Consider the following 27,860-nt stretch of genomic DNA (forward strand, 5'->3'; position numbering starts at 1 on the left):
TTTTTTTAGCAGGGAAGCATGTAAGTACATTTATATGAAGTTACAAAACATACGAGGGACTTTAGTGGCTAAAGTAGTGAAAGGAGAAAGTCCGAGTGCCTCATTTTGCTACGCAACTGTTACTAATAAGCAAATAACTAATGAAATAATTATTCCTGAATTACTTATCGAATGAATTAATCAGGCAGTTAATAATTAGTTGATGAATTTAATGGCAATTAATTAGAATTTGATCATTGATTGGCATATGGCCATATAGGGCACGCATTCGTGCCTACTGTGGTGGTGCTGTGATTGGTCGAGACCTCTATAACGTCATACCGCCTCTGCCAATCAGAGCCGCCGCAAAAGCGGGACACTTTTTGTCCACGACAGTATGAGCCATTAAAGGATTCCGCCTTAATAATTATACGACGTCGTGTAGAGGCTTGTCGGTCAGCATGAAATATTGTGAGTTGGACTACCGTTGGTTTGGGCCCTATTTCAGTACATTCAATTCTTATGCTACTGAGATGGAAAAGATCCGATACGCATATTCTGGACATTCAGTCATGCGGCCTACTAAAGCCGTTATACATTATTTGGTAATTTGGCATTTCCAAATTACCTGTTACCCTGATCACGATATCACTCGCCTTAACAAAACAAGTTTAAAGTGTCGGAACTGCGTATCGGCTATATCGCGAACATGTATAGTATGGATCAGGGAAATATTATCGAACACAAAATTTTCCAGGTCGTGTCATCAGGAATCTCAGCCAATAGCTCTGTTGTTAGCCGGTGTCTGGAGATCAGACTTAGACCTCAAAAGTCGGACTCGAATCTGATATCATCTAGCAGAATTATGAGATCGCCATAAAACGTGGGACTTGTACGCCAAATCTGCTTTTCTCGTGTCCTGGAAACTTTGTCCCCTATAGCACATTAACATATTCTACTGCATAATGCACCCCAAATTGTGCAGTTATATATTGTGCAGTATTGCGATGTTATAAAATTTTTCTGGTAGATCATTGTTAGTGTAGGGCATGTTAAGATAAATTCAAAGCACCCGTTATTAAAGGAATTCATTCTACTAATTACGTTTTGCTGACTCCACGATAAATGAACACCCACTGTGGCTTTTCAAAAGCAATCATTTACTACCAATTAGTTTTTATGCTAGTTAAGCGGCTACATTTACGCTACCATAGCCTTTGTCTTAAATGCCTATTTCTATTTGGCTTAATCAGTATCTTAGAAATTTCAGTGTTACTGTAGGCGCCTGCTATCGTTTCGTTGCCCGACAAGTTTTCTTCGATGCCGAACCTCTGGCCTTCGACAGTTGAGAAAAGGCTATTCAGCGATGGTTGTGATGTTGGTTCTAATTATTTTCGATGGCAATATGCGATCGCCAATTGATTTTTTTTTTTTTGCTGGAAACCACGTAATTACTCTCGTGTGGACCTGTAACAACATGAACACGCCGTCAGGAAAAAGAAACTTATCCATCAGCATAAAAGGTCGTGAGCTATACTTCCGTTGGCTATGGCCAAGATTCAGCACCTTGCTATTTGTTCACCAGAGAGAAAATGTGTACTTGCCTCTTTACGTTCAGTAATAACAAACCATACAGGGGCGTCTTCCGTTCGCTGTCGTTTGCTTGTTACGTGAATTTTGAATTGCACTGTTGATTCCTTGGCTTAGTGCTATGAATAATGTCGCAAGTCATTATGCCTTGTCCTGAAGGCATTATAGCTAAATAGTCATGACTGCTTTCGGAATTCGCTTGTTATGAGGATTTTCGATGCGATTCCTGGCTATATCTTTGGTTTAGGCTATATGACTAATATAGCTAGTCATTAAGCAATGTCATTAAGACAATGTAGCCAATTAATCATGACGATTTCGTATCAGTTTGTAATGTGGTTTCTGGACTGGATTCTTGGCTATGACAGATTCGCATTATGAGTAATGTTGCAAATCATTATGCATTATCATTGCGGCATTATAACCAATTAACCATGACTGGATTCCGTATTACCCTATGTGGATTCTTTATTGGATTCTTGGCAACGACTTCGATTCTAGCGGTGACTAGTGTGGCTTTTCATTATGCAATCTAATTTAGGCATTGCAGCCAATTTAACATGAATGAATTTAATAATTGCCTTGTTATGTTAATTCTGGATTGCATTTTGGCTATGACTTGAATTCAAGCTATGAATAATGTGGCTAGTTAATATGTAATGTCATTAAGGCGTTATAGCCAGATAATCATGACTGGATTTGGTATTGCGTCTTTTTTTGCCCAGATATGTGGATTGTGTTGGATTGGCTTTGGATCTGTCTTTTTGTTACGCATTTCGCGGACGGACGCCTTCTACGCACGCCAGTGATGAGCCAGAGAGGATTTCGCATTAAAGACGACCCGCATATTCTGTGTAATAAGTTTTGCGCCCTACTTAAGTTTCTTGCGTTATTTTGTACTCTGCCTTTAGCACACAGCATGTCTCTCTAATGAACTCAGTGGACAGTAGTAAAACAAATTTAAAGTGCTGGAACTTTATGCTACTGCCTCAAGAACACATATAATATTGATAAGCGAAGCAAATTGTCATACTGTGCTGCATATTTCATACAAAATGCTCCCTTATTATTCAGATTTAAAATATTATGGTCCACCTTTGGTATTGAGAGAAACATTGACGTGAGTGCAAAATACTCCATAGATTGCATTCTGTTGATGGACTGCACCGGAAATGGAAATCCGGCATGGCTTTTCTTGGAGGCGAATACAAGGCCGCTGTGTTGGGTGGTGATCCCTGGCGGTCGAAATTCGCTGCGAAGGCCTACGCTGGGGCCTCCACCAAATACAAATTCCCTGAGAGATGCTAATCTCCATATTTAAATTATTCATCTGATTTTTATAAGCAGCCATATCTACATTACACTAATCAAATTTGTGTTTACGTTCAAGTTACGGGATTATCGATAAGGTAATTTATCCTTAGCTTATTTTAGTGTTCTACTGCAGTTATGTTTGCAACAACGGCGAAGATTACATGTGAATGAAGCTTTTCTCTTCTTTTAACGCTGCATCATTCAGCACTTGTCTTTCCTTTTTGTATGTGACTCAGATTCAAATGAAGAGGCTTATTGCTTTTAACGGTCCGACGCGCAGCGTCACAATCAACGCTGATCAAGTTCTTGAGAGCTGGCTTCACATAATTTTGACTCTTCTTGAGCGGAAGCATATCTCTCGCTTCTGAATGATGCGCACCGCCGACGCGTGGTAGGTGTACTAAGGGACTGGATGGTTCCATGTCTCCAAGTTGACATTTGTTATCTCATAGTTTGTAACTGATGCTAAACTCCCTCGTAACCACGGGTGATATCTTGGGATTGGCTTTCAAGGTCAGATCGTAGAGCCATTCTAAAGGCTAGGACTGTACATGTAATCTTCAGACATGTTGAAAAATATCTATTTTGTTTTCGAGCCAACCTTTAGAGTAAAACGTCGGACTTGGTCGCATTTTTTTTTTTTTTGCAGGGAGGTTTCAGAAATATATGCTCACCATCACCGATCAAGAGACTTGCCCTGTCTTGTAGGCTTCTTTCAGCCGTGGGTTTGGTTGACTAATGTCTCGTTCCGGTAATTCAAAATGTCCAATAAAGCGGTTACAATAAGCCAATTCCCGACGACTTTTTGATGTTCGTCAACCAAACGAAGAGAGAACCCTCTGACTCACTGACTCACCATGACCTCTTGTACCGCGTTCACACTCAATTAAAAATTAAAGCGCATTAGAACCACTCAGCGTCAAACACGGGTACGCCGGTTCAGTAGCTGGGCATATTGGCCTCTGAAACGTCGCAGCCGAGGCTTTCGCACCATATAACCAAGATTAAGTAGGGTTAAACATCCTTCATTTGATTCGGCGGCTCACAGAGGGCGCCACAGGTAGGATTGAAGACTTGCCCTCCGAGGTCAAATGCTCTGTTGCACTGGAGTTCATCGCGGAGGCCACGGATAAACCTCCGCCATTTCAAGCGCTGGTTCATAGATGGCTACCCATGTTTAATTGCAGGCCCATAGCAGCAAGAAGCTTTTATCAGATATGTGTCGTGGAAAAAAATCATTTAAACCTAGTTAAAACGAAGCAAGCAAAAAACAAGTAAAGCGAAAGAACTCTGAGCTTTCGCACTGTAATAGGTTTAACAGAGATGACCCCCAACCCCTGCCATTTTTTTTTTGGCTGAAGGCTCTTTTATCATACCTGATATCCGTCAGTACCTTCACAAAAGGAACGTGGCAGCGCCATGAGCAGACCGACCAACAACATAGGAAAAAACAAATGTAAAATGCAATGTACAGTTATATAAGACCTACTTAATTGAAACTCTAAATGTTTACTTATTTATTTATTACAGAGTCCTGCAGCACCCGAAGGCATTATTGCAGGGGGGAAGATGACAAATAACATTGCTAGAAACGCCAGTAGTACAATAAGGATACATAAAAATGAAGATAATAAGACGACACAAGTGATAATGCAGAATGAGAAACATTCATCTAAAGGGGGCAACTGCGCGACGAATAAATTGATGAAAACATTAAAAAAAAAAACAAAGTGATGAAGAAAAAAACACAAGAGAACTGGGTGCCACGTCACACATCTGATAAAAAAAAGCCCGAAATAAATTTTCCGTACAGCACTCAGTGAAGCCAGCTGGCAGTCTGTTCCACTCATTGATCGTCAGTGGAAAAAACGAGGATTTATATACATCTGTCCGGCATTTTATTTCTCGGATCTTCCTCTGATAAGTCATCTAGATAAAAAATGAGGTTGAAGCAGGTACCAGTCTTTCCAAAATAAATGTCATGCATGATCTGCAATCTGAAATGTTTTCTGCGGTGAGCTAAAGATTCCCAACCAAGATGATGTCTAATAGACGTGACACTAGATGAAAAGTTGTAATTGTTAGACACAAATCTGGCAGCATCATTTTGGACGCGTTTGAGCATGTCAGATAAGTAAATAAACTGCGGATCCCATACAGAGCATGCATATTCAAGAATTGGCCTTATGTAAGCGAAATGCATGAGCTGCTTGACATTTGACTGCGCGTTGTTTAAATTACGCTTTAAAAAAAATTTAATATTCTGCAGGCTTTCGATGTAGTGTGCTCAGCTTGTCTCGTCCACGTAAGGTTAGATGTGAAATATATGCCGAGATACTTATATTCAGAAGCTTTTTGAAGGAGAACAGTATTTAATGAGTAACGGGTCTGTAGAGGGGAACGCTTACGAGTGAACGAAACAGTTTGCATTTTGAAATGTTCAAAGACATTTGCCATCTTGAGCACCAGTATTGGATAAAATTTAAGTCCCGCTGAAGTCTCATTTGATGAATTTAAGAAATCTCTAACCAGTAACTCACAACTAATTCCAAGATTTCAATTTAAACCACATAAGATGTGCTGCCCCCCCCCCCCCCCCCCATTCGATCATCGTCGGTCATCACAATAAAGCAATTTTTTTCAAGCACAATACATTGATGCTTTATTAAGTTAGTATATCCAACTCGCATTTCACACATGACTAAAATTGGTTCGTGTCTCTAAAATTCCATTTCTCATTATAGCTATTCGTGATTACAAAGAGCAATCAACATGCTTCATCAACGATCCTGCTTTTTTTTTTTTTCAGTCGAAAAGGTGACAAACACAAAGCGTTCAGGGAAGGCAATCAAGACAAAAGCGAAATCCATTCCACATGAATCCCGGGATCAAATACGCGGTCGAGAGCGCGGGAACAAGAGGTCAAAGATTGGCCCAACTGGCTCCTCGGCCAGAACCCTGCCACCTCGCGCAGGCACGGAGTACGACGACGTCTCCCAGGATTGCGATCTGCTGAACTCGGTGAGCGTGTCGTGTCTTCTGGATTCATTGCGTGCGTAGCATTTGTCGGCATACACAGTCAGAGCAGTTACTTGCCGTGGGAATCTCTAATACGAGAGTGCTCCTGCTAACTTCGAGTCATTTTGCATGCTGTCCATACAGAATGAAGCACTGCGCGCTATGTGAAGCAGACCCGGTGAGCTGCATGCTTCTCGCGTAACAGCCAACGCTGTTGGTCCTCTGTTTGTGTGGAACTGTAATCCAAACTACTCTATTATCACTATTGCAAAGAGTACAGAAGTAAATTCACAAAAAAAAACTGAATGAAGTCAGTTATGAATAATCAATCAATTTCAACCTATCAGTCAAGTTCACTGAGTCAATCAATCCAACCAGAGTTCCAGTAGAATCAATAAAGAACAGTCCAATTAGTTAATCAGTATTAATCAAAATAATTCTACACTTTCGGAATGCCCACTCCCGAGTCCTGCCTGCGTATGTCATCGATCGAAGCATTTCACTCTGTGCTCCCTGTTCTCAATAAGGCCCCACAAAGACATTTTTATTGACCTGCGTGTAGATGGACCCCGCGAATATTGTTAACGATTGATCAAGACATGGCTGGTTGGCTCGTTTGTATTGCTACCATGTGCAGTGCTCTGAGCAGTACAAAAAAAAACCTAAAGTAGTCCCTCTCAGTTTTTTTGTAGAGCTAGTTCATGATCACTTGACGAGACCCAAAAGAATTTTAATCAGTCTCCTTTTACTATACGCTGGAAACTGTTGCTTCAAAACAGCAAGGTGTTCTCTCGCTTAAACTTTGGCTATTACGGTGTCTACCACAGTCACCGCATTGTGATTTGACAAGTGCGAAACACCCCATTAAGCATAAAACGTGGGAAAGAGAAAATATTCCCCACTCGTAGCACGACTGCAGCGACTATGTATAATACACATCAACACTTCCTTCCAGGCCCGAGACACGGAGCGAGAGCCTTCAATTCCGTCTGCTGAAAGGAGCGTAGCGAAAAATAAGCAGTGCCAGTGCAGCACTCTCCATTCGGAACCAAGTGTAAGTGCGCAGAAACTACGTCAGAGTGATTGTTTTTCGTCCTTTGTGCTTCGATGCCAGAAGTGGCAACTCTAGCGCTATTCTTTCAGAGAAGTTATAGCTGCCATATTCTGTAGTTCTCGCAGCGCGTCAAAAAAGAAAAAGGAATAACAGGCGTGGATAATGACACGACGCTGTGTGCGCTCCAATCATCCGCACTGCAAAACAAATCTGTGCTCAAGAGGAGAATACTCAGTATTTGCCGATGCTTAGAAAAGGATGCGGGGTCGATGCCCTTCTGAGCGTCAGCAAATATCGCAAATGTCCTTCTGTTTACTCCACTGGATCCAGCGGTTAACGCACACCAATACCGAGAGGGGGATCATCCGGATTCAAACCCGCCCAAGATGTCCGTGTTTTCGCGGAGCACATAGGAAGTTGCCCATGTAACTGTGCAATGGCAGTGCACATCGAAAGTTCTAGGGGGTCAAAATCATCCGCAGCTTACCACCCTACTGAAAAACCAAATGTTCCACGGGGCAATAACCTCATAAAATCTAATTTAATCGCATAGACTCTCATACGGTGCACATCAATATCATAAAATATCGTACATAATTTATGATAATGTACAAGAAACTGTGAGACCTTATGCAATTATATGCGACTTGATGTGATTTCTTATGTGAATTGAGTGAGATTGTGTGAGAAACTGTGAGGTTATTGCCTCATACAATTTTTTCAGTAGGGCACTGCAGTGTTCCTCATAAAACTTGCTCTAAACCAGAACAGATAAGGCGCCCCTACTGTGGTGACATTTACTATGCTCCAAGCGAATCGTTCCTGCGATGCATGTGAGAACTGGCTGCTTATTCCTTAAGACGCGACTTCAACTGCTTCCTTCCGGGTAATTAATATACTAACAACTGGAGAACACCCACTCATACCTTCACCTTGTCTTGTTCAATATACAAATTCTTCAAACAACAAAAAGTACCATAGCCAAGTTAAAGCGCAAGGATCCTGCAAGACGCGCCGAGATGTGCTCCACATGGCGGGACAAAAACATGAATCTGCACTCGTATACTTTTCCTAGCCTGGCTGACCTTCTGAGGGTTGGACTCTGAACAAAGGCATGCCACTCTCAGAACTGATGGCAACTCTTTCCGCAATTAGTGTGCGATTGCAGTGAGTGTGGTTCATTCACACGTCCCCGGCTGGCCAATCTCTTTTACCCAACTCTTTAGTGTCTTGATCTTAGACTAATAAGGCACTTTATTTCTTCCGTGCTTGCTAGAGAAGTAAGCTAGGCTGTACAGCGGGAACTCATCCCTGTCGCTCATGCAGCTCCCGGAAGAAGAGATGGATCGGCTGGCAGAGCAGTATGTGGAGAGCATCGAACCCGACCTAAGCACGGTGGTCGATACGAGAGACCGGGATTCTTCCCTGCCAAGCATTTGCCGGATCTGCAACAATGAATCGACCAAAAGGAATCACAGTGAGAAATTAACTTTTGCCACTTTAGAGCTTACTTTTCTTAGTCTCTTTAACTAGCACCTTCTGTCGGTGTCAAATAAATCAGTACGTGCCGCGCCATTCGAAAAGGCATAAAAAACTGACAGAAATGTAAAGATGCTCCCAATTTACAACAGATTTCTTCACACAGGCATATCCCCTAGTATTCATCACCGTGCCCACATTTGGCAAAGCGGATCGACTCATGTACGCGTATAGGGGGTATTTTGATTTTTTTGGTGATCTCATAGACTCGAAACCCAGCCTCGCCTTCGTTCTCTCGTACAGGCTTTCTACAGGGCAATGACGTGTAAAAAGTCTAGCAGCTTGGTTCAGTTCACAACGTCACTTCACAACTTCCCTTCTCTTGTTTCCAACCGCTATTTATTTCGTAACCGACTGGCACATAATTCTTCGTTAAAGAAGTTAAGGTCTCAAGTTTCTATCGGTACACATTCAGTATCACCTATTTCTGATTCTGAACAGGGTCTCCGAACGAATTTCTATGAACACAATAACAGCGGCCCGTTTCACTTTACCCTTGAGGAGAGCAAGCTCTCTAAACACGTTGAGAAAAAGCACTTAATAATGCTGGAGAGAAATAAGTTCCTCTCCTGCATAGATATCAGTCACCCGCAGCAATGACTAAGCGGTTAAAGCACTCTACCACACAGCTGCAGGATCAAGTTTAATTAGGAATCCGGCAGCTGCTTCTCCGATGAAGGCCGAACAAAGGGAACACAAAATAAGACTATGCAATGTAATCAGAAATACACTCAAGGGCCCAGTGTGGCCTTCTTCAGTTGGAATATATCCATTATACCCCTCCCTCGTGGATCCTATGTTGCTTCCAAGGACGTAAGCTCTCGAATGTTACAGATTATTAAAAGTCATAAAATGTATTATTACATACGAAAATCATCGTTTCTGGTAGGATGCATGCTTGCTACAATAGCACATGTCACATACTCAACAGTTCTGTTTCTCTTTCTGCGCTGTCCCCTTTATTCCAGTGCTGAAAAACTGCATTACTGAGCACACTATAAGAACGCAATTCCTGTCGCCCCACTTGTGTATTGGCACGGAAAGGAGGAGATTATTCGAATTATGCTGGGCTTACTTGCCTGGCGAAAGGCGCGCAGCGAAAGTACCTTGCTCGCTATTCGCGTCCGAGAAACATGTGAGAGCCTTGAGGTGAACTTTAACCGATGCGTGACTGGTGTCGCCGGACAGCTTCTTCAGCACCCCGCCGGCATTTCGGCTCGTCCGGGCACAAGTCCAGCTCTGACGACACGCACATCGTCACCGAAGTTCCTCCGGGTCCCCTGGCCGAGCTCCTCCCTCCTGGCACACGCGTCCGGAGGCCGCCGGGAATGCTTGTACAGCTGTTGGCGCAAGTCATCCACGAAAGCCCGTGCAAGGCACTGCGCCTGCATCACGTGTACGCTGCGCTGCAGTGAGTCCCTGTGTCGCTTTCTTCTGGGGAGGGGGGGATATCCGATTGGAGCAAAGTTGATGTTTCGGCCATCGTATGTGGCAACGCTACTTGTAATCAAGTAACTGCAGGCTGTGTACAAAGGACACTGAGCGTCGTCTTAACCTCTGGTTTTTTCAACGATGCATGCCAGTGCCCAGGCCTGTTCGCGTTCAACCCCTGTTTCTATGAAAGTGTTTATTCACCACGCTCATTAATGGAAGGGAAACCAAGTATTGTTCAGGGATTGTTGTTAACATATTTGGTGCAAAGGTACGCGACCCAGGACCTTCAGGCGCTTGTGTGTAGCATGTCGTTGAAGTTATTTTGCGCAAAGGGCTTCTTTCGGATACGTTGCTGGAGTTAGCTCAAGCATTGACGAAGGTACCTTTGGTGAAGAAAAGGCATGATAGTAGAAGGGAACTGGCATTCTTTTATTGGCAAAATAAAATCGGGTGCCACCCGCGGATGGTCAATTTATACAGCTTTTAGTTGGCGCTACTTTAGCCTTCAGTATGCGTCAGACATCTCTATGCATTTGAGTTGCAAGCTACCATGCTGTAAAAACAGTCCTTCTTGCTTGACAAATTTCAACAATCTGCATTAAATCCTAAATTCGAGTCATTGCAGGATAGCCGAACCGTTTCATGAAAACAAAAATTACCAATTACTTTATCCAAATTGCCGTTCGTCATATTATGGAGCACAACTGCATAGATTCGTGACCATGTGACTGCAGAACATCCCCACAGTGCGCGGGATTGACCGCCTTTGATAAATTGATAAGGCTGCTCTTTTGCTTGCGAGTTTTATTGTGAAGAATTTGTCCCTCGATTCGATCAGTAAGTGTGCGTAAAGTCAAGGGAATCATTAAGGCCTTGTTTTATCATTATTAATGCCGCAATGGGTGCACCGTACAATGTAAAGCAAACGATGTAGACTGGTTGCTTTTGGGACATCGTTCAAACGCCAGTACCGAGTGAAAGGTTCAAATCGCCTTCAAACGGCAGCGGCTTTCCCACGGGTCAAAAGTTCGAAAAGGGCACCCATGCCCGTATCCTCGAACTGTCCGCTATGGAAAGCTGTGTTGTCAGACCTGAACCAATTCTTTCAGCCCCAAGTGCAGAGTAGGCAGCTACCGCAGAAATATTTCATCATTTTTTGTTTCAGCTTTATCAGCAGGAACTGCACTTAACATACAATAACTGCAATTTAAAACGGAATGTCGGAAAACATGCAGCACAAATAATAAGGGCGCAATAATCAGGAAGTTCTTACCAACGAAGAGAGGGCTATGTATGGTTCAGTGTTGTGCACCGGGGCAGCGACATCAACCGATGCGGTGCTTCTTAGTTCTTGAGGAAGCAGAACTTGTCCACTGCATGGAATACGCTGGTCAGTTCCAAGTCCTCACACACAAAATGCCACGATCTCAATATAAGGTAGAGCACGCTGTTGATGCTTTTATAAGGGGAATTTGACAGTAAAGAGAGGCTGTCTTTGTGCCCATGTCCAAATTTAGAGACCGAAGTCCGTTTCTATTGTCCTCGCATGTACCGTTTTTACCAAAAGTAACCAGGCTGCGGGTTTCGCTTCTCAGTTGTGTAGTAGAGAATTCGTACCATTTCTGAAGCTGTATGTGCAAAGTAAAGGCGAGCTCCTGTTCTCACTTATTAACAAGTTGTGATCCTCTGGAATGTCATGCCGGCTTTAGAATACAAGCGAGAAGCGAAACATGCAGCCTAGTTACTTTTGGCAAAGACGGTACATTTTACTTCCCGTTTTGTGTTCTTCCTACTTTTCAGGAACCGGTACCCGTACTTCAAGTTTATGAGCAAGAAAGAAGTGATGACGTGGAAGGTGAACGAAACTTGGATAATTAGTTGTACATTTTCTTTTTCCCTTTAACATCGCCAAGGTACTTCTTTAATGCGAGCTGTCTTATATCTTGTTAAGCACGCGCCGCATCTGGCATTGCTGACGACGATTGAGCGCGGCACGAACCATCAGGAGAACACAAAAATGTGAGCTAGGAGCACATATTTTTTCCCCTAACAACATTAGAAAACCGCTGAGTCATGGACAAGGTATAACAGGGTAGACGTCACACATAGATTCACCGTGCCTTTTTTGACGACTGTGAATTAAAACGCGAAATTTTAAATGATGAACATATTCTCTGTACTATTTTCCAGCAGATAAGAGAGAGCACAACAGTTGTTACGGATTATCACATATCAACCAGTGTTCTGCCCGTCAGGTTCGTGCTGTGCCGGGTACGGAGATCGGTTTCCAGTTAGTGCACAATCACTGTCGGCTCACACGAGCAGTTCAGAGTTGCAGATTTAGGGACTACATGTTCACTGAGTATGAAACGAAGACACCGTGAGAATGCCTGAGCTGGGGTAGTACGTGTCGCGTCTCCCTCCTCCGCCGGCTCTACTCCGAAAGCATTGCTTGCCGCGAACAATCTAGTTTTCACCCGCCGACCTGTGCCCAATGCAGGAAGTCAGTAGATGTGATAATGGAAGTACATAACTCTAATGCTAACGTAAAGTAATCAACGCAACGCTTAACATGTGTATACTTTGCTGGCAAGAGGATGCGCCCGTTGAACGTCGGTTAAAACTACTAGCCTATTGCGAGGTCGCCTCTACACCTTTCATGAAAATCAACTGAGTACCTGGGTAGGTGCTGCGTTTATAAATATGACGCCTCTGTAATAACTATTCGTATATTCGGTAAGTTTCCCTAGTATGGGCTACGATGAAAATAATATTGTTTAAATGTAATCTCACACGCTCTAGCCTCTTTACACTCCCACTACGCCAAACCGGAAGCCGCTGCGCCACCGAATTGTGTCCCTGAGCCGTGTTTGTCTATATCAGGGCCATTTGTTTAACCTACACCAGCTACACCAGTGCAGCAAAAATACATTGCAGGTACAGAAAATTTTCTACACTGGTGTAGGTTAAACAAATGGCCCTATAATATTCGGTGCGACACCATCAGATTCGGTTCATGGTATGCACGTACCAAGCGCTTTCGTATGGCCCCTAACCCTACCAAAAGCGAAACAACCCTGTAACAACTTTTCAGTATGCTTCACCGGCGTACCATGGAGTGCACTTACAACACTTATGAGCTGCGTACGCATTCAAACATTACCGTATGACGCCAGGTATAAGCACCTTCACAGATCATTGTTTATATGCCCTGTTTTGCAAAGATACAAAGAGGTGAGGCTGCGTCAGTAAAAGAGGTATAAATTTCGACGCTCGGACAAGTGTTGTGGAGAAGTGTGTGCCTGTCATTGAATGTGAAAGAGGTTCAAGTGCGTGCCCCCTTCCCGCTACCGTCTCCACTGTCGCAGAGCACCATCCGTCACGCACTGTACCGAAAAGGTTTCAAGAAGGTGGTGTTTAGTACTGGGGAATCTTCTGCCAAGAGCCAGTTCCGGAGAGTCGACTACGAAAACAGGTACGCATTTCCGCTTGAGCGCTGTTGCAGATGCGAGCCGGCTGGGGTGGGGAGGGAGGTGGGAGGTGGCGGCATAGAGGAGCGACCAGGGGCAGTGCCACCTCGGTGGTTCTATTGCACCCGCTATCAAAGAGGCCGTGCCATAGATATCGGGCATTCCAGGAAAACGCAACGCACCAGCACAAACTGCTGCACTCGTTCCTGTCTCACTTCTCAATTGTATTTTCTGCCTGCCCGTGCACATGCAGACCACGTGGGTGGGCCATGTTCGAAGCGCCAAACTTCAAGCAGACCAAGAACGGGGAGCCACAAGCCGCGCTCCAGAATTCCTGCAGGTCCCCGTCGTCCCAGCTGTCGGCACCCTCAACTGCGACGCCGTTCGTGAGGTCGCAACAGCCGGACGTGAAGTTTGGCCTGCTGTCGCCTATTAGCCCGCCTCCGCCACAACAACCCCAGGAATGCCAAACGTTGCTCTTTTCACAGGCAGCGATGCAGTATCAGCAACAGCACAAACGGGAGGAGCTACAGAAATCGCCTACAAATGACCCAATCTCTACCTTACCACCGCCGCTGACACAGCAGGCATGGGGCGCCGGCTCTGCGATTGTGAAATCTACCGCCTGGAGACAGCCCTCACCGCCTGCAGGGAGCGACAGCCTTGACGAGGTAGCTACTAGTATCCGTTTTGACCAGCTTGCAACACAAGTACGTGCAGATTATACCTTGTCCTGTCGACAGATCGAGCGAACAAGAAGTTTTCATGAATAGGGTAGGCAGTACCTGGGGGAGCAATGTTGATTGTTGAATAAACGATGGAATGGGATTTGTCTGCACTTAGCATAACTTGACTGATGATTACTGTTATAGACTGCTTTTGCTGCCGTGTAGGTTACGTCTATGGCGCTCTAATGGCGATCCCGGGGACGCGAGTTCGATCCAAGAATCGGCAGAAAACCCAAACGTTCTACAAGGCAATAACCTGACATAGTATCAAACAAATAGCATAGAATCTCGTTCGATGCCATTATTTTCGTTAAATGTCTACCATTGTTTATGACAATGTGCGAGATTCTATGATATCTAATAGCATTTTATGCGATTTGTATATGATTTTTTGTGTGATTTGACCGAGATTGTGTGAGAAAATGTAAGGTTATTGCCTCATACCTTTTCACACTGGGCGCGCATTTTTCAAAAAGGTGAAATGCAAGACGTCTTATGTAGACGACTGGGAACATACAGGAGTCAAAGCTTCGAAGGTCGCAATTAGAGCATCCTGCGTAGCTGAATTCGCTTTATGTCGTTCATCGTTTTGTGCCACATTATAGCGTTAATATAAATGAGACATTACATAAATCACAAATATCTGCAGTGCCCTATAATATAGACTGGAACGACAAGGCTACGTCTTGGCAGTACTGAAGGCATCCGCCTTAATCCATGCCATGCTCGTGCAGATCAGTGTACCAAAAAAGAACATGTGGTGGTGCACAAAGACGTTGCTGGCGCTTCACTCTTCGTAACCGTTGTTGAGTGCAATGTCTCTGTTCTAAACCCATAAAATGATTCGTTCTTGAGATTCCGGACTGATCCCGAGCGATACATGGAAGAGCGTTACTGCCGACTCTATAGGCACTGTTTCAAGGATGGCAGTTTTGCGCGCAAACAGCGTCAGGCTCATATCTCTTCGCAGAGACCTGCGTATTTATATACCAAAAGCATAAGGTATTTAAAAATAGAAAGCAGAGTATATTTATACTCAAATTCAGTACTTCTGATGCTCTGCTTTGTGCGTTGTCACCTACTGCGCCCCGCTAAAGACGCAAGCTTTCTATCCGTATTGTGGATTTGACAGTACATTACTTTATGCACTCTTCACGCTTTTCTATGCGCCAATATTTATGTCACTTGCCGCAGCTTAACGCGAAAATAATCTTTTGCCCTTAAATACCGGATATGTACAGTTGCATGTTGATGAAAAACCTTGGAGACCCGTGCCTGCTATCTCTCTTCATTCGAGCACGTCCCAGTGTTGTCAAAGCTCAGCATTTTCATGTGAGAGCTGAACAGTACAGAAGGCTTGGAATCGAGAGGTGCATCGCTCTTCGCAGTGTGGAAAAAGCATCGGACTTGAGTATTGTTCGCAGTCTCCAATACTGGGCAAGGCATGCGGTGGCTTGTCTCCCTGTTTAGTTTAAAGCCCAATTTTCGGCTACGTCGATTCCAGGCGCTTCGTATACCTGCGCCACAAGCTTGGGAAAGCATATTTCACATATTAATAAAGGCACGTTCTATAAACGGAATACCTTTTTAAAGCATACAAGGTGTGCCAAATGTTCAGCGGAAAGCGCTCCTTTCAGTGAACCTATCACCAAAACTGCCATAGTTCATAACTGATCGAACAGCATTCTAGACTAGATGTCAGAGATTTACGCGGGATATTGCTTCTTATGCGCAAGACAAGCTGGTTTTAATGAGAGGATTCATCACAAGTGAGAAGGTTTTGTGGAGACACGGAGGTTGTTGAGGCAGTTTTTATGCAACATTGGGATCGCATCCCCATTTCGCTGCCTTTCCGATCAGAGCAGTCACATCGTCCGACAGTCACGCGGATTTTGGCACTATTGCGGATTAGTTTCGAATGTACGCCACAAGGAATCAATGATTGTTCCTTACACGCAGGCATCGAAGGGTAGGCCTAGCAGCAAGCATTCATGCTGCAGCCAGTCTATGTCGTCGCAACCTTCTCTGCAATCATGCCTGGGAAGCCCGGGAAGGCAGCGAAGTCACATGGAACAAGAGCTTAGTCCTCAAGGACACTACGGAGCCAACACGGAACAAGTCGCTGCCCCGCCTCACCCTTCCATCTCCCTTCCAATGAAGCAGGAGCGCGACCTGTGGCTTTTGGAAAACGCAGGTGAGTGCCCTCGATGTATGTCACTCAAATGTGCCTATCATCGACATAACTGATCGCGATGCCTGAGTACCTTTGGCGTTCAGAAAGTCGCAGGTTGATGATGATGATGATGATGATGTGGCTATCCCTTTGCATCGGGAGGGGGAGCTTGATGTGCGCCTTAGCCGTTTACATGTCATAAGGCATAGCATACACACACACACAGCAACATACAGACCACTTAAACACAGTCGGGGGGCGCCTTCGCTGGAGTCACCGAGTTCGCCTTCGGCGTGCGCTGCCGAGTCGACCCCTACGACTGGCGAAGTCGGCTTTTTGTTATCGCCAACGCCGCGTGCGGAGTGTCGCCGTCAGAGGTGGCAGAGGCCAGTCCCTGCAGTAGGGTGGTGCCCTCTGGGTGGCGCGGCGCCAGTTGCCGGCAGTGGAGAACCAGATGCTCTGTGCTCTCCTGCTCCCCACCGCGCGTTTGGCAGCGTCCCGCCTGAACCACCGGATACTTCTCGAACCTCTGCCGGTACAACAGAGTGCGCGCAGCATGCCAGCACGCGACTCGAGGAGAACGCTCCCACTGCCGTTGTCATACAGCTTCTCCGGGGCCGGGGCGGTCTTGTGTGTGCGGTAGAAAAGCAGTGCTGACTTCGCGCACATTGCTGCGCACCACTGCTCCGTCTCATGCTTTATCTCCGCCGCAGCGCCTGCTTTGCGATGTAGGGCAAGTGCAAAGTGTAAAGAGAAAACAGCGTGCTGCGTGAGTTCTTAACGCAGCGGCGTTAGAGGTTTCATTCTGCCCGAACACCTGCGAGGGTGCGTTGCTGACTTTTGTAGGCATTGTGTGCTATCACAGTCTTGGCTTGCAGGGGGAGTACGGCAAGTGCCATGGCCGTGCACACACTGGTAGTCCAGTGGCGGAGTTGTAGCTTTCACGCGCTGACCACGAAGGCTTCGCCTTTAAGATAGCATAGGGAGATCACAATTTAGCCTATCAGGACTTCGGACTCTGCCTGTGCCGCGCAGTATTATATAATGTTCTAACTTAACGTCTGTGTACTATTGCATATGTGTGGGTTACCACCGGCACAGATTAAAAGGTTAGAAATTATGCGGGTGGGAACGTGGCTGGTTCGTAAAGAAGATTCGCAATGAGAGGCGGCAAACACGTGCAATTAATGCTGTCGAGAATTACCCTTCAAAAATTCGCTGTAATCCCACCGCACCAGAAGGCGTACACTAACTGTACACTAACTGGGAGCAGAGTTTCCTGACATTACGTCGGACAGGAGCTGCCAATTCGGGCCTTTTCTTGTAGCTGGGAGGGTGATATCAGAAACAGCCTGCTAAGACTTTGCGTTCACATTATTCCTAGGCAACGCAGACACGTTCATACAGCTCAGTTAAAGCCGAGCTTTATATTGTTACGTGGTGACAAGCAAGAAGACGGCACAACATGGCAACAGGATGAACAATGATTTTAATGGCTGGCCTAGCGCGAGGGCTCTTCTCGCGCTACTGCCGACCTTCTTCGTAATACTTCCCGGGGCCACCGAGCGATGGTCCCGATCGGTTCCCTTGAAGTTGATGGGGACGTGACAGTGACGATGTTCAAGAAAAGATAGAAGAGAATGATGGGCTTGCCACCACGGTGACGAGGACCACGATTATGCTTCGATGATCCGCCTCCCCTGGAGCTCTTCAGCCTTCCACCATCAAAGCATATGTGGGGCCGATGGCTCGAGGTCGCGTCGTGCGGCTGGGCGGGGCAGAGATTGTGTGTCGTGTCTTTCGGTTCTTCGGGTCCGTCGGGTCTTTGCTTTGATCTGGTTTCTGGTCAGCTCATGTGTGCACCTTGTCTTCAGGTCCGGGCTGGGGACTGGGCGGCGGTATAGCGGCGGCTGGTCGGTTCTGGGAAGGAAGGGCTGGGCGAAGCTGCGCGGAGATATTCCAGGGCTCTCGGTCGATAATCCCGGCGTACAGATGGCGTCCATGCTCCAAAGCGAGGATGAGAATGATGTACCCCGCGCCTCCAACCAAATTGTACGTGGTGACAAGCAAAGAGACGGCACAACACGACAACAGGATGGACGATGATTGTAATGGCTGGCTAGCGCGAAGTCTCCTCTCGCCCCACTGCCGATCTTATTCGTAACAATATGTTTCCTGGTAGTTTATCATATCGTGTCATCTCGAAGGTGGGAGTGAAAACAGGAAGAAAGCGGTGCCATAGTGGAGATCTTCGGACCACCGCGCGATAATCTTTCGCCTCATAGCAGTTTAGTGATCCCAAGTGCCCCCTGAAATTTTAGTTACTATTAAAGGAAACAGAAAAGAAAAAATTATATAGACGAGGTGGTGAGCAAGCATATAAGGCCCCATGCCCACATGTAGAGTAGGGCCGCCGCCTACCCAGATCGCCCATATGGTACCCTCGAACATAAAAGAGATTTAGGAGACTAAGTAATGCCAGTCAGATTATTGGTGCGAGATTGGACGCTGTTAACAGGTTGAAGTAAAAATGAAACGCGAACAGCAATGTTCCTAAGCAGCGCACGAGAATGAGAAAATGAAAAGGAAAGGAAGTCCTGCTGGTAAACAAAGTTTGGAAAAGGGGAAGTCGCTCTGCTATGCCTGCAGTGACTGGACAGGCACTTAGATAATGTATAGCATCCCCCATAACTTCACCCCATGGAAAGGAAGGCGAAAGAGCGAAAGGCAAAACGATGGAAGTACTAGGCAAAGCGAACGTGGCCTCTCGGGAGAGGAACAAAGTTACACGGCAGACCTAAAGAGAGAAAGGGGGAAGAGAGAGAGAGAAAATGGAAAATGGAGGGGACAAAAACTGACAGTATAGGTATCAAGTCATCCGTGGTCTAGATTGATGTCCAGAGTCTGCAGACTGGGCGATTCCTGTGCTCACGAGAGGCACAGACAGGCCGCGGCCGGACGTGAAAACAAAGTAGATTTTATTCCTCGCATGGCGCCCGTGGCATGTACTTGTCACGGGCCCCGCAAGCCCAGTTGTTTGCTAGCTGCAGGTGCGCACAGACAAGGGCGATAGCTGCGAAGGCTGCAGGGAGGCCGCGCGTAGACGCCAGAAATGCGGCTCTGTCTGCTATCTCGTTGCTCCAGACTCCAGAATCGGCAGGGACACAGTGTATGAAGTCCGAACGATGACACTTGACATTTCGGACTCGGAAGTGTTTGGTGGACAGAATATCGGATGGTACAAATGGTGCCACCTCAAAGAGTCGCGAGATCCGCACCGTTTAAGAGGCTGTACTGCGCACAGAAGCAGTCCAGCTCCAACGGAAGAGGTGGTACCCTGAGGAACCCCTCAATGCTGCCTTGCTCGTTGTGCGGAAAAGCCAGACAATCGTATTTTTTTCTGAGAAAGTCATTGAATTTAATTATATACATGGCATTTAATATCACCGCAACAATCATTACGTCCGACATCTTCCCTCGCCAATTTTTTTCAACTTCTCACTGTCATATTTGAAACGCTTCATTATATAATATTTTCTAAAAACTGTAAACGGAAGTGAAGCTTCGAAAGCAAACGTTTCGTGCGCATTTCTAGCCGAAAGAAAATTCAACCAATGTTCTCATAAAATTATGTTACCACATGCACAGTCTCCTCCATTTGCATTCCTTTTCTAAAGAGCGTCTTAATTACCCCCCGTGAGCATCTTTTTGTTTTTCCGAAACGCACGCTATTGATTTTATGGCGTAATTTTAACTGCGCACGGCATAAACTTCAAAGGGAAGTTTTTGTAGCTCATCGGATGTTTACACATTTCGCATCAATATCAGCGTAACTGTACTTTATACACTACACCTTTCTCGGCGCTTAAGCATTACAAGGTGTCCCAGTACCCCGGCCATCATAGGCACATGGTTCGATTCAGGACCAACTGGCGCCGGACAGTTCAATTCCTACCTGACCCTTGCATTTGGCAGGGGAAGCATGACAGCTCCTGCCACACAACCTGCCACACAATGTCACATAGCCCACCGACCCATCGCTTCCCGCTTATATCATCTGCCCACGGCCACAGGCCTGTGGCGTTCTCATGTTATTTAGCTCACAACGCCGAGCTCGCCGGCTTTCATAAAACCGGGGCCTATCAACGCTCTCCTGTCTTGTAATTAAGACCACTATGTCCTCTTCATTACCGGTATAGTGTGAGGCAATTTGTCACGTCATCAGACCGGGCGGGGGTGGTATAGAGCAGGCACATTTTACTCGTATTTCTTGCGGCTTGTTAAAGTTGGTACGAGAGGAGTTGGTGATTCGCTCTTTACCGCGAAACATGATCGGCCACGATGCATCCCAAGAGCCAGTCGTCTGTCGCTACGCTACGATGCATTCATCTCCCTGGTGCTAGTGTTGGGAAATAAATGGCGATTCCTAAAGCTGCATTTTTTGTTACAACTTTCTAGTCAAAAAATTATATCTGATTACCACTAAATGGTTGCAGGAAACATGTTTGAATAGTCTAAAACGTTAGAGCTAGATAAACGTTATCAAAACGCTATCAAATGTTAAGGAAATTACAGTAAACTACAATTTATTTCAGGCAATTCAATGTTTTGTTCTCAATTACTTGCAACACGTTACCTGCGCGTCGGTTAAGACGCCACGAAGAAGGGCCAGTGGAAAAAACGAATCCAGAAGGGTAGAGTGGAAAGGAGGCCAGTGACCACGCCGACCCGACCGCCAGCTGCACATGTTTCGCGAAGCTCGCCGCTAACTGGTGGCACAGGTCTTGCATGATCAGGCTAAGTATTATTACGATAGTGCTGCCAACCTCGATTTGCACAAAATCCGGCGTTATCGGTGTCGGCGTTGCAAACGTTATGGCGAAAAAATCACGGACGTGCCTCCGTCAGGTGGTAACTGGAAATCGATGTGGTCGAGCTAGTGATGCAAAACCAACTACAGCACTTAAGTCACTGTCGAACTATCGATGGTAACAGAAACTATCAAAAGCACAATAGATAATTAGTGCAGTACTATCGATTTTAAAATGTACTATCGATTGTCTGGTGTCATCGACGATACTGGAACTATGGAAGAACGCAAACATTATCATAATTCATAAGAAAGGGGACGCAAAGGACCTGAAAAGTTATAGACCCATCGGCTTACTGTCTGTTACGTACAAAGTGTTTACTAAGGTAATCGCTAATATTATCTGGACAAACTTAGACTGCAATCAAGTGAAAGATCGAGCAGGTTTTCAGAAATGGTGCTCTGCTATCGATCATACGAGCTGCATGTGAAAGTGCTGGAAGAGATATATAGCAGCTGCACAGCAACCATAATTCTACATAAAGAAAATAAAAGAATTCCTATAAAGAAGCGGGTTATGGCATGGAGACACGATCGCCCAAATACTATTCACAGCTTGCTTAGAAGAAGTATTCAGACACTTTGTATTGGAGCAATTCGGGACTAGTGTAGATGGAGATTACCTCAATGTTCTGCGATTTGATGATGACTATATGCCTTGCTAAATAACTCTGGGGATGAAGTGCAAAGAATCATTAATGGCCTATACAGGAAAAGCAGAAATTCAGTAGACTTAGAAATCAATGTACAGAAGGCTAAGGTAATGTTCAACAGCCTCTGTAAGGAAGAGCAGTTTACGTTAGGTAGGGAAGTATTGGAAGTAGTAGGCGAATATGTCTACTTAGGACAGTAGTAACCGCAGATCCGGACCATGAAAGGGAAATAATAAAGAGAATAAGATTGGGGTGGAGCGCATGTGGTGGCAATCACTCGCAGAATATGACTGGCAGATTACCAGTATCGCTCAAAAGAAAAGTATACAACAGTTGCACCTTGCCTGTACTAACCTATGGAGCTGAAACGTAGAGGCTAACAAAGAGGGCTCTACTTACGTTGAGGGCAACGCAGAGGGCTAAGGAGAAAAAATGGTAGGGGTAGCATTAAGAGATAGGAAACCTACCAGAATGGGTAAGAAAAATAACTCGTCACTGACATTCTAGTGGAAATCAAGAGAAAGAACTGGGCATGGGCAGGACATGTAGTGCGAAGAGAGGATAACCGATGGTAGCTTATGGTATCAAAATTGGTTCCAAGGGAAGGAAAGCGTAGCAGGGGGCGGCTGAAATTTAGGTGAGCGGATGAGGTTAAGAATTTCGCAGGGGTGAAGGGGATGCAGCTAGCACAGGACCAGGTTAATTGGACGAATATTGGAGAGGCTTTCGCCCTGCAGTAGGTATAGTCAGGCTGATGATTATGATGATGATCCATATGCTACAAAATCAGCCAGGAATCTCGTAGTCTTAGTCGCTTTGGAACCATGACACCAATCAGTTATCGCAAACGTTTTCGCAACATGTGGCGTAAAATTGCATAATTATTGATTGTCTTACTATCGGCAGCGGAATTATCAATACCATTACTCTCGATAGTAGTACTATCAGTAGTCAGTGTACCGATAGTTTTAAGGCGAACGTTTTTAATGGCTCATGACTTGCCAGGTGTCCGTCCATGCATGTTACCGCGAGAAGTGTGCCACTTCTTCGCGAAATTCCGCAGAATACCATGAGATTAAGACATCACCTGGTGACATAATCGGCCATGACCGGATGTTACGTCAAGATGACGTCAAATCCGGTCACGTATAATAACCGAAAGTGACGCCATCATGACGTCACATTTGGTCATGGCCGATGACATCCGATCCGGGAACGCGTGCTGCACCTTTCATTTGGCACTTCCTTGAACGCCGCACCACTCAGCATACCGAAGCAGATGCAGTAAAGCAAGAATCGGCAGCGTTTCAAGCAAAGGTTTTGCTTCATCGTACTACAATGGTTCAAAATGCACCCTAGAGTTTTTTCACCACTAGGTAGAGCACTGATTCGTGTCGACGGGCTTCGTGATCAACGAGACCAGATATCACAAAGTTCAAAAGAGCTGTCAATTCGGCTTGCTCATTCGAGACAGGTGGAGGAGATAAGCATCAATCTTCCAGGGCTCTTGGATGCTACGTCGCACAAGCTACCCCTAAGCCACGTAAACAGGCAGGTTCATGCTAGTTGCCTAATTCGGTGGATATAAAATGTTTTTACCATTTTATTCGGCCGTACAGCATCGGTTTCTGCTTCAGGTTCGTGACTAAGGGTTCTGGTATCACAAACAAGTATGTGGTGACGGAAGGCACACAGAAACTGCAACATAAAGCACTCTTTCCGGTCGCTGTACTTCTGGCTTCTAAATGTCTAGGGCAATGGTTTATTGGAAATGAAACTGCAAACCAGTGAGTGTACTGCGGTATTTTCAAGCATATTAATGACTGTACCAAAAATATATCTGTCACATTTTGGACAAGCAGCTGTCGCATATATTCATGCATTCGTCTAGGCTATCTATAGACTCGTGAGTACGCTGCTGTCCCTGTCGTACAAGACAGCGCAGTCATGAATTGGTGTAGTCTCCAGTGTCTCAACCTAGCGTGACCGCACAGGTGCACAGCTGTGCTAGTTGGGCCCAGTGTTGACCTGAAGAACAATGAAGGGTAAGATTTGGTTTGGTTTGTAGAGTTTAACGTCCCAAAGCAATTGGCGATGAGAGACGCCGTATAGTGGAGGACTCCGAAAATTTCGACCACCTGGGGTTATTTAACGTGCACTGACATCGCACAGCACAAGGGCGCCTTTCTTTTACATTCTCGTTCGCGCATCGGTGTTGGCAAGAGGCGGGCGGATGAAGGTACAAAAGGGTGGAATCATCGAACGAGAAGCAGCGCACATGAATGGGAAAATTTAAATTTATAAGTTATTCAGTGCCATGCATTAAAACGACAGTGAAAGGAGTAGCTTCATTGCTCTGAGATGCTATTTTCATGCTGGCCACAGTACTCATTGCATGAAGATCACATAAATCTTGCATCTAATGAATACCAAACTTAATGAATACCAACGTAAACTGGGAAGTCTGGCCGTTCTCTGAACATGATGAAGTCTAAACATGATGAACGTTCTCCATGGGGGCCCGATGGTGCATAGCAAAATTTCCCTTATACAACGCAGTAATACTGGCCTAAAAAGGACTCGACTTAAGAATATATACTCTTTTTTGACAATAATGTATTAAGGTAAAATGCATTGTACGATCTTTGGCCGGCAAATTCGTTCCCGAGGCTATTCTAACACGAACGAGGTGCGGTGCTTGAAAGCTTGAATGGTTCAAATCGCAGATGCCTAGTGCATATTTGTACTTTTTGTTACGGTTATCATGCTCGATACCGACCGTTTTCTTCTTCCTCCTCTCTAATTTCGGATCGCAGTGTCCGCTGATGAGTTCAACGAAGCTTGGAGCCCCTGGAATCCCGACGAGCTCAGCAGGGGCCCTGAGTTGCAAGTATCTATTGATCATCCATACGCCAAGAAATGTCCTGAAGCAGGCGGTGATTTTGACACGCGACAATCACTGGCGCCACATCGTTCCCTTTCCTCATCACGCTCGACGCAGGACGCTCCGTCATCGCCCTTCCAAGGGAGCTTCGAACTTCCTTCGCCCCAGCAAGCATCGCAGTTGGTCCCTGGACACGAACTGCGCTTGCGACCGAAGTCGTTTCTTTCGCCAGAGCGATTCTCGCAAGAACAAGCACCCATGATGCCACCACCCCCGTTCCCTTCTCGACCCTCGCCACGCTGCTCTCGGGAGAGTACACCTCCAAAAAGGGAGCCACCGCAGTCTCCATGGCAACCCTTCTCGCCGAAGGAACCCACGAGGCCACAAGGACAGGATTCGCCTGCTCAACAAGATTTGGTACTGAAGGGACGGTGGGTTCCGGGCCCGCCATCGCAGCCGTGGTATGATACGCGGTACGAGCCGCGTAATTTGCCAATTGCGGCATCCGTATTTGAGCCTGTTTACTCAGCAGTAGCGAACCCGGTGGACGTAGTACGCATGAGAGATGGTACGATGTACATCTTGTCGTGGCCGTCTGTTATTGATCTTCAGTCATGTGCCGAACACGCAAGATGCACCTGGGAGTGATGGTAAACCAGTGGCAGCAGACAGGAAGTGGGCTAAGTGTCGATGACTGCCGTGTATCTGTCTTCCTTCACTGTGTATATATTTCTTAGGATTATTACCTTAGTACGGCCACCAGCGGCATAACAAATAAACCAAGTCAGCTTGTCGAATTCATTTACTGTGCAGGGACGTCAGCTTTACTATCGGAGCGCAGTGAAATTTTCTCCAAGTTTTACGTTCTGCTGCGGTAAAAAATACGCTCTTCTGCGTCTTGTAACTTCCTCCAAATAATGGTGATTGTTAGTCTTGCCTATTCTCGTGTCCCAATCCGTAGCTCTCGTTTTGCTAATATTTATAACACTAATCATACCCGAGGCAATTTTCTAATTTTCCGCACGTGTTGTCCATCGCATTTTCTGCGCCACGTGCATTACTCGTATTTGTATTCGCTAAGCGAAGCGCTTGTGGCTGTTGATCAATAAAGGTTTTAGCATAATGCTAAATGTTTTCATTTTCTCGGCGTTTTATTGTGTGGGGACTCTAGTTCCGGCCAGTGTGCCACTCATAAGGGCATTTTGTGACTTGTACCGTTTTTAACGCTAATGATAACGCTACTTCTGTTATACCACCTTCTTTATGCTTATCGCAGTGGCTTTTCGACTTCGATATGGATTCTGCAGCAGAGATCTTAGATTTGCATCACTTTTTGTACTTACTTCAGCGCTCACCGTGATAAATATCTGCGGCATCTCACATGGAGAATAGTAGAGGTTTCGTCCGGACATCGTTGGCGTCAGAGGCGTGAGCTTCGCATAGACGCGGCAAGGCAGACACGACAGGGATCGTGATAAACTGATAAAATGCGCACAGTCGAACCCTGCTCTTTTTTTTTTTTGACAGCGTGGCGGCTCCTGTGAGGTTGGGGAAGACAAAGTTTCACTGCATATGTGAGCATACTTTCCAATAGCTATGTTTCCCTGTTTGCGCGGCTGTAGCGCATTGCGTCTATTTTCGAGCACCATGGAGTGGTTATTTCTCGGCAGCCAACATTCTCTATCCATTCTGAAAGGAGCGTCGAACGCCCTTTTCACAGCTCCGGATATTCAGTTGAAAGGGCACTGCAGAAGCTGCACCTCACATATGGGCTGCATATGCTTTTTCGTTGGGGCAGTGCAGCAGAGATGGTGGCAAATCAGTGGCAGTAGACAGGAAGTATTCGAAGTGCCGATGACTGTCCCTACCAGTTCTTCCACTATGGCACAGATTTCTTAGGATTATTGCCACGGTATGACCACTAGAGCCTGTCAGCAAAATAATCATTGCCTCTTCCTTGTGGTCATGGCAGAGAAAATGTGTTCTTGTGGGAGAAAGAGAGAGAAAGAGAGAGAAGGCAGAGAGATTAACCAGGAAAGCTTCCGGTTTGCTACCCTGCACTGGGGAAGGGGAATGAGGAGTTTAAAGGAGAAAGAAGAGAATGATAGGAAAGGTAACGCGTCGAGGAGCACAGTCACAGTTTCTCAATCAAGTTTGTGTCTCTCATAAAACACATAAGTGCTTTGAAGGCTTTGCCGTTAGACGCCTTCTGTGGCCATGGGCCGAGAATTTTCTCCTCTGTGAAAGGACGGCTGTCAAGATGGTCCAGAGCCGAGCTCAGCGCATATCTTTGGCTTGAAAAGTGTTCTTGTGGGCCTTTCTTATTGTGCAGGGGCATCAATTCCGCTATCCGAACGCAATTCCTTATCTAAGTTTGACATTAAGTGGTTTAAAAAATACGATCTTCTGTGGCTTTTTTCACCTTTCGCTTAACATATCAGATTGTCATTCTTAGCTCAAATCTTGTCGGCAGTCCTGAGGAGAACAGAGTTACGCCTAACTATGGCATGTAAGGCTGACAACCTGCCTATTTGTTCCGCCGATTACGAAAGCGCCGATAAGTTTAGGTGATAGCGTGTGGGTGCCGGGTCCAGTTTTAAAGTGTTAAAAACGGCATTATAAAGACAAAACAGGAGCGGCTTTTAGATGATTTATTGTTTCCAATGTTAGCACTAATGCTGCAGTTTTGGTGTTTTTTTGTTTACCATGCTTAGCAATATCTAAGTGCTTTATCATAACCCCCATTTCATGTGCTTCAATTCACTCTGCATAGTGTTGTTTGAGGAATTTTGATATGCTTGTTGTGCTATAGTTGACAGAGAAAACGAAAATCAGCCGTACAAGATGCAATAGTTCTTGCATACAAATCATTAGTGTGCAGTGATTTTCAGAACTCGGTGTAAGTCTCACGTATTTGTTTCTAGTTGTATGATGTGCGCCGTTGTATGATGTCATGTCGACATCCGAGTACGTGACTGTCTTTAAAAAAACTAGCTGACCACTTTTAGACCAAATATCTTTTTTACAGTGAAGTTTTGTTGATATATATAACCCTCGTCGTGCATGAGGCTTTCTACCTAAATTTTCGCTAATTTATACCGTTTTTACGGCGCCATGTGCATTATTCTTATTTGTATTCGTCAATAAAGTTTTA

The 27,860-nt window shown here is 45.5% G+C and overlaps 1 protein-coding gene and 1 long non-coding RNA gene across 2 annotated transcripts in view; one reads left to right on the plus strand and one right to left on the minus strand.

Moving 5' to 3' along the window:
• The window catches only part of LOC146181655 (uncharacterized), a 58,183-nt gene extending 56,370 nt beyond the window's left edge, over positions 1–1,813 (minus strand). The window contains exon 1 of the long non-coding RNA XR_014700250.1: positions 1,584–1,813. This is a non-coding gene — a long non-coding RNA (uncharacterized LOC146181655). The remainder of the gene's footprint in view (positions 1–1,583) is intronic.
• LOC146181656 (uncharacterized) lies at positions 271–27,860 on the plus strand. The gene is made up of 10 exons (XM_084576653.1): positions 271–450; positions 5,693–5,904; positions 6,857–6,955; positions 8,282–8,432; positions 9,683–9,905; positions 11,729–11,783; positions 13,297–13,403; positions 13,652–14,069; positions 16,086–16,320; positions 24,639–27,860. Exons 1-10 carry the CDS (start codon positions 441–443, stop codon positions 25,352–25,354), a joined length of 2,226 nt encoding a protein of 741 aa, XP_084432779.1. The 5' UTR covers positions 271–440; the 3' UTR covers positions 25,355–27,860.

This window comes from Amblyomma maculatum, chromosome 8 (assembly GCF_055883805.1).
Source record: "Amblyomma maculatum isolate TAMU_Amacu chromosome 8, ASM5588380v1, whole genome shotgun sequence".
NCBI lineage: Eukaryota > Metazoa > Arthropoda > Arachnida > Ixodida > Ixodidae > Amblyomma > Amblyomma maculatum.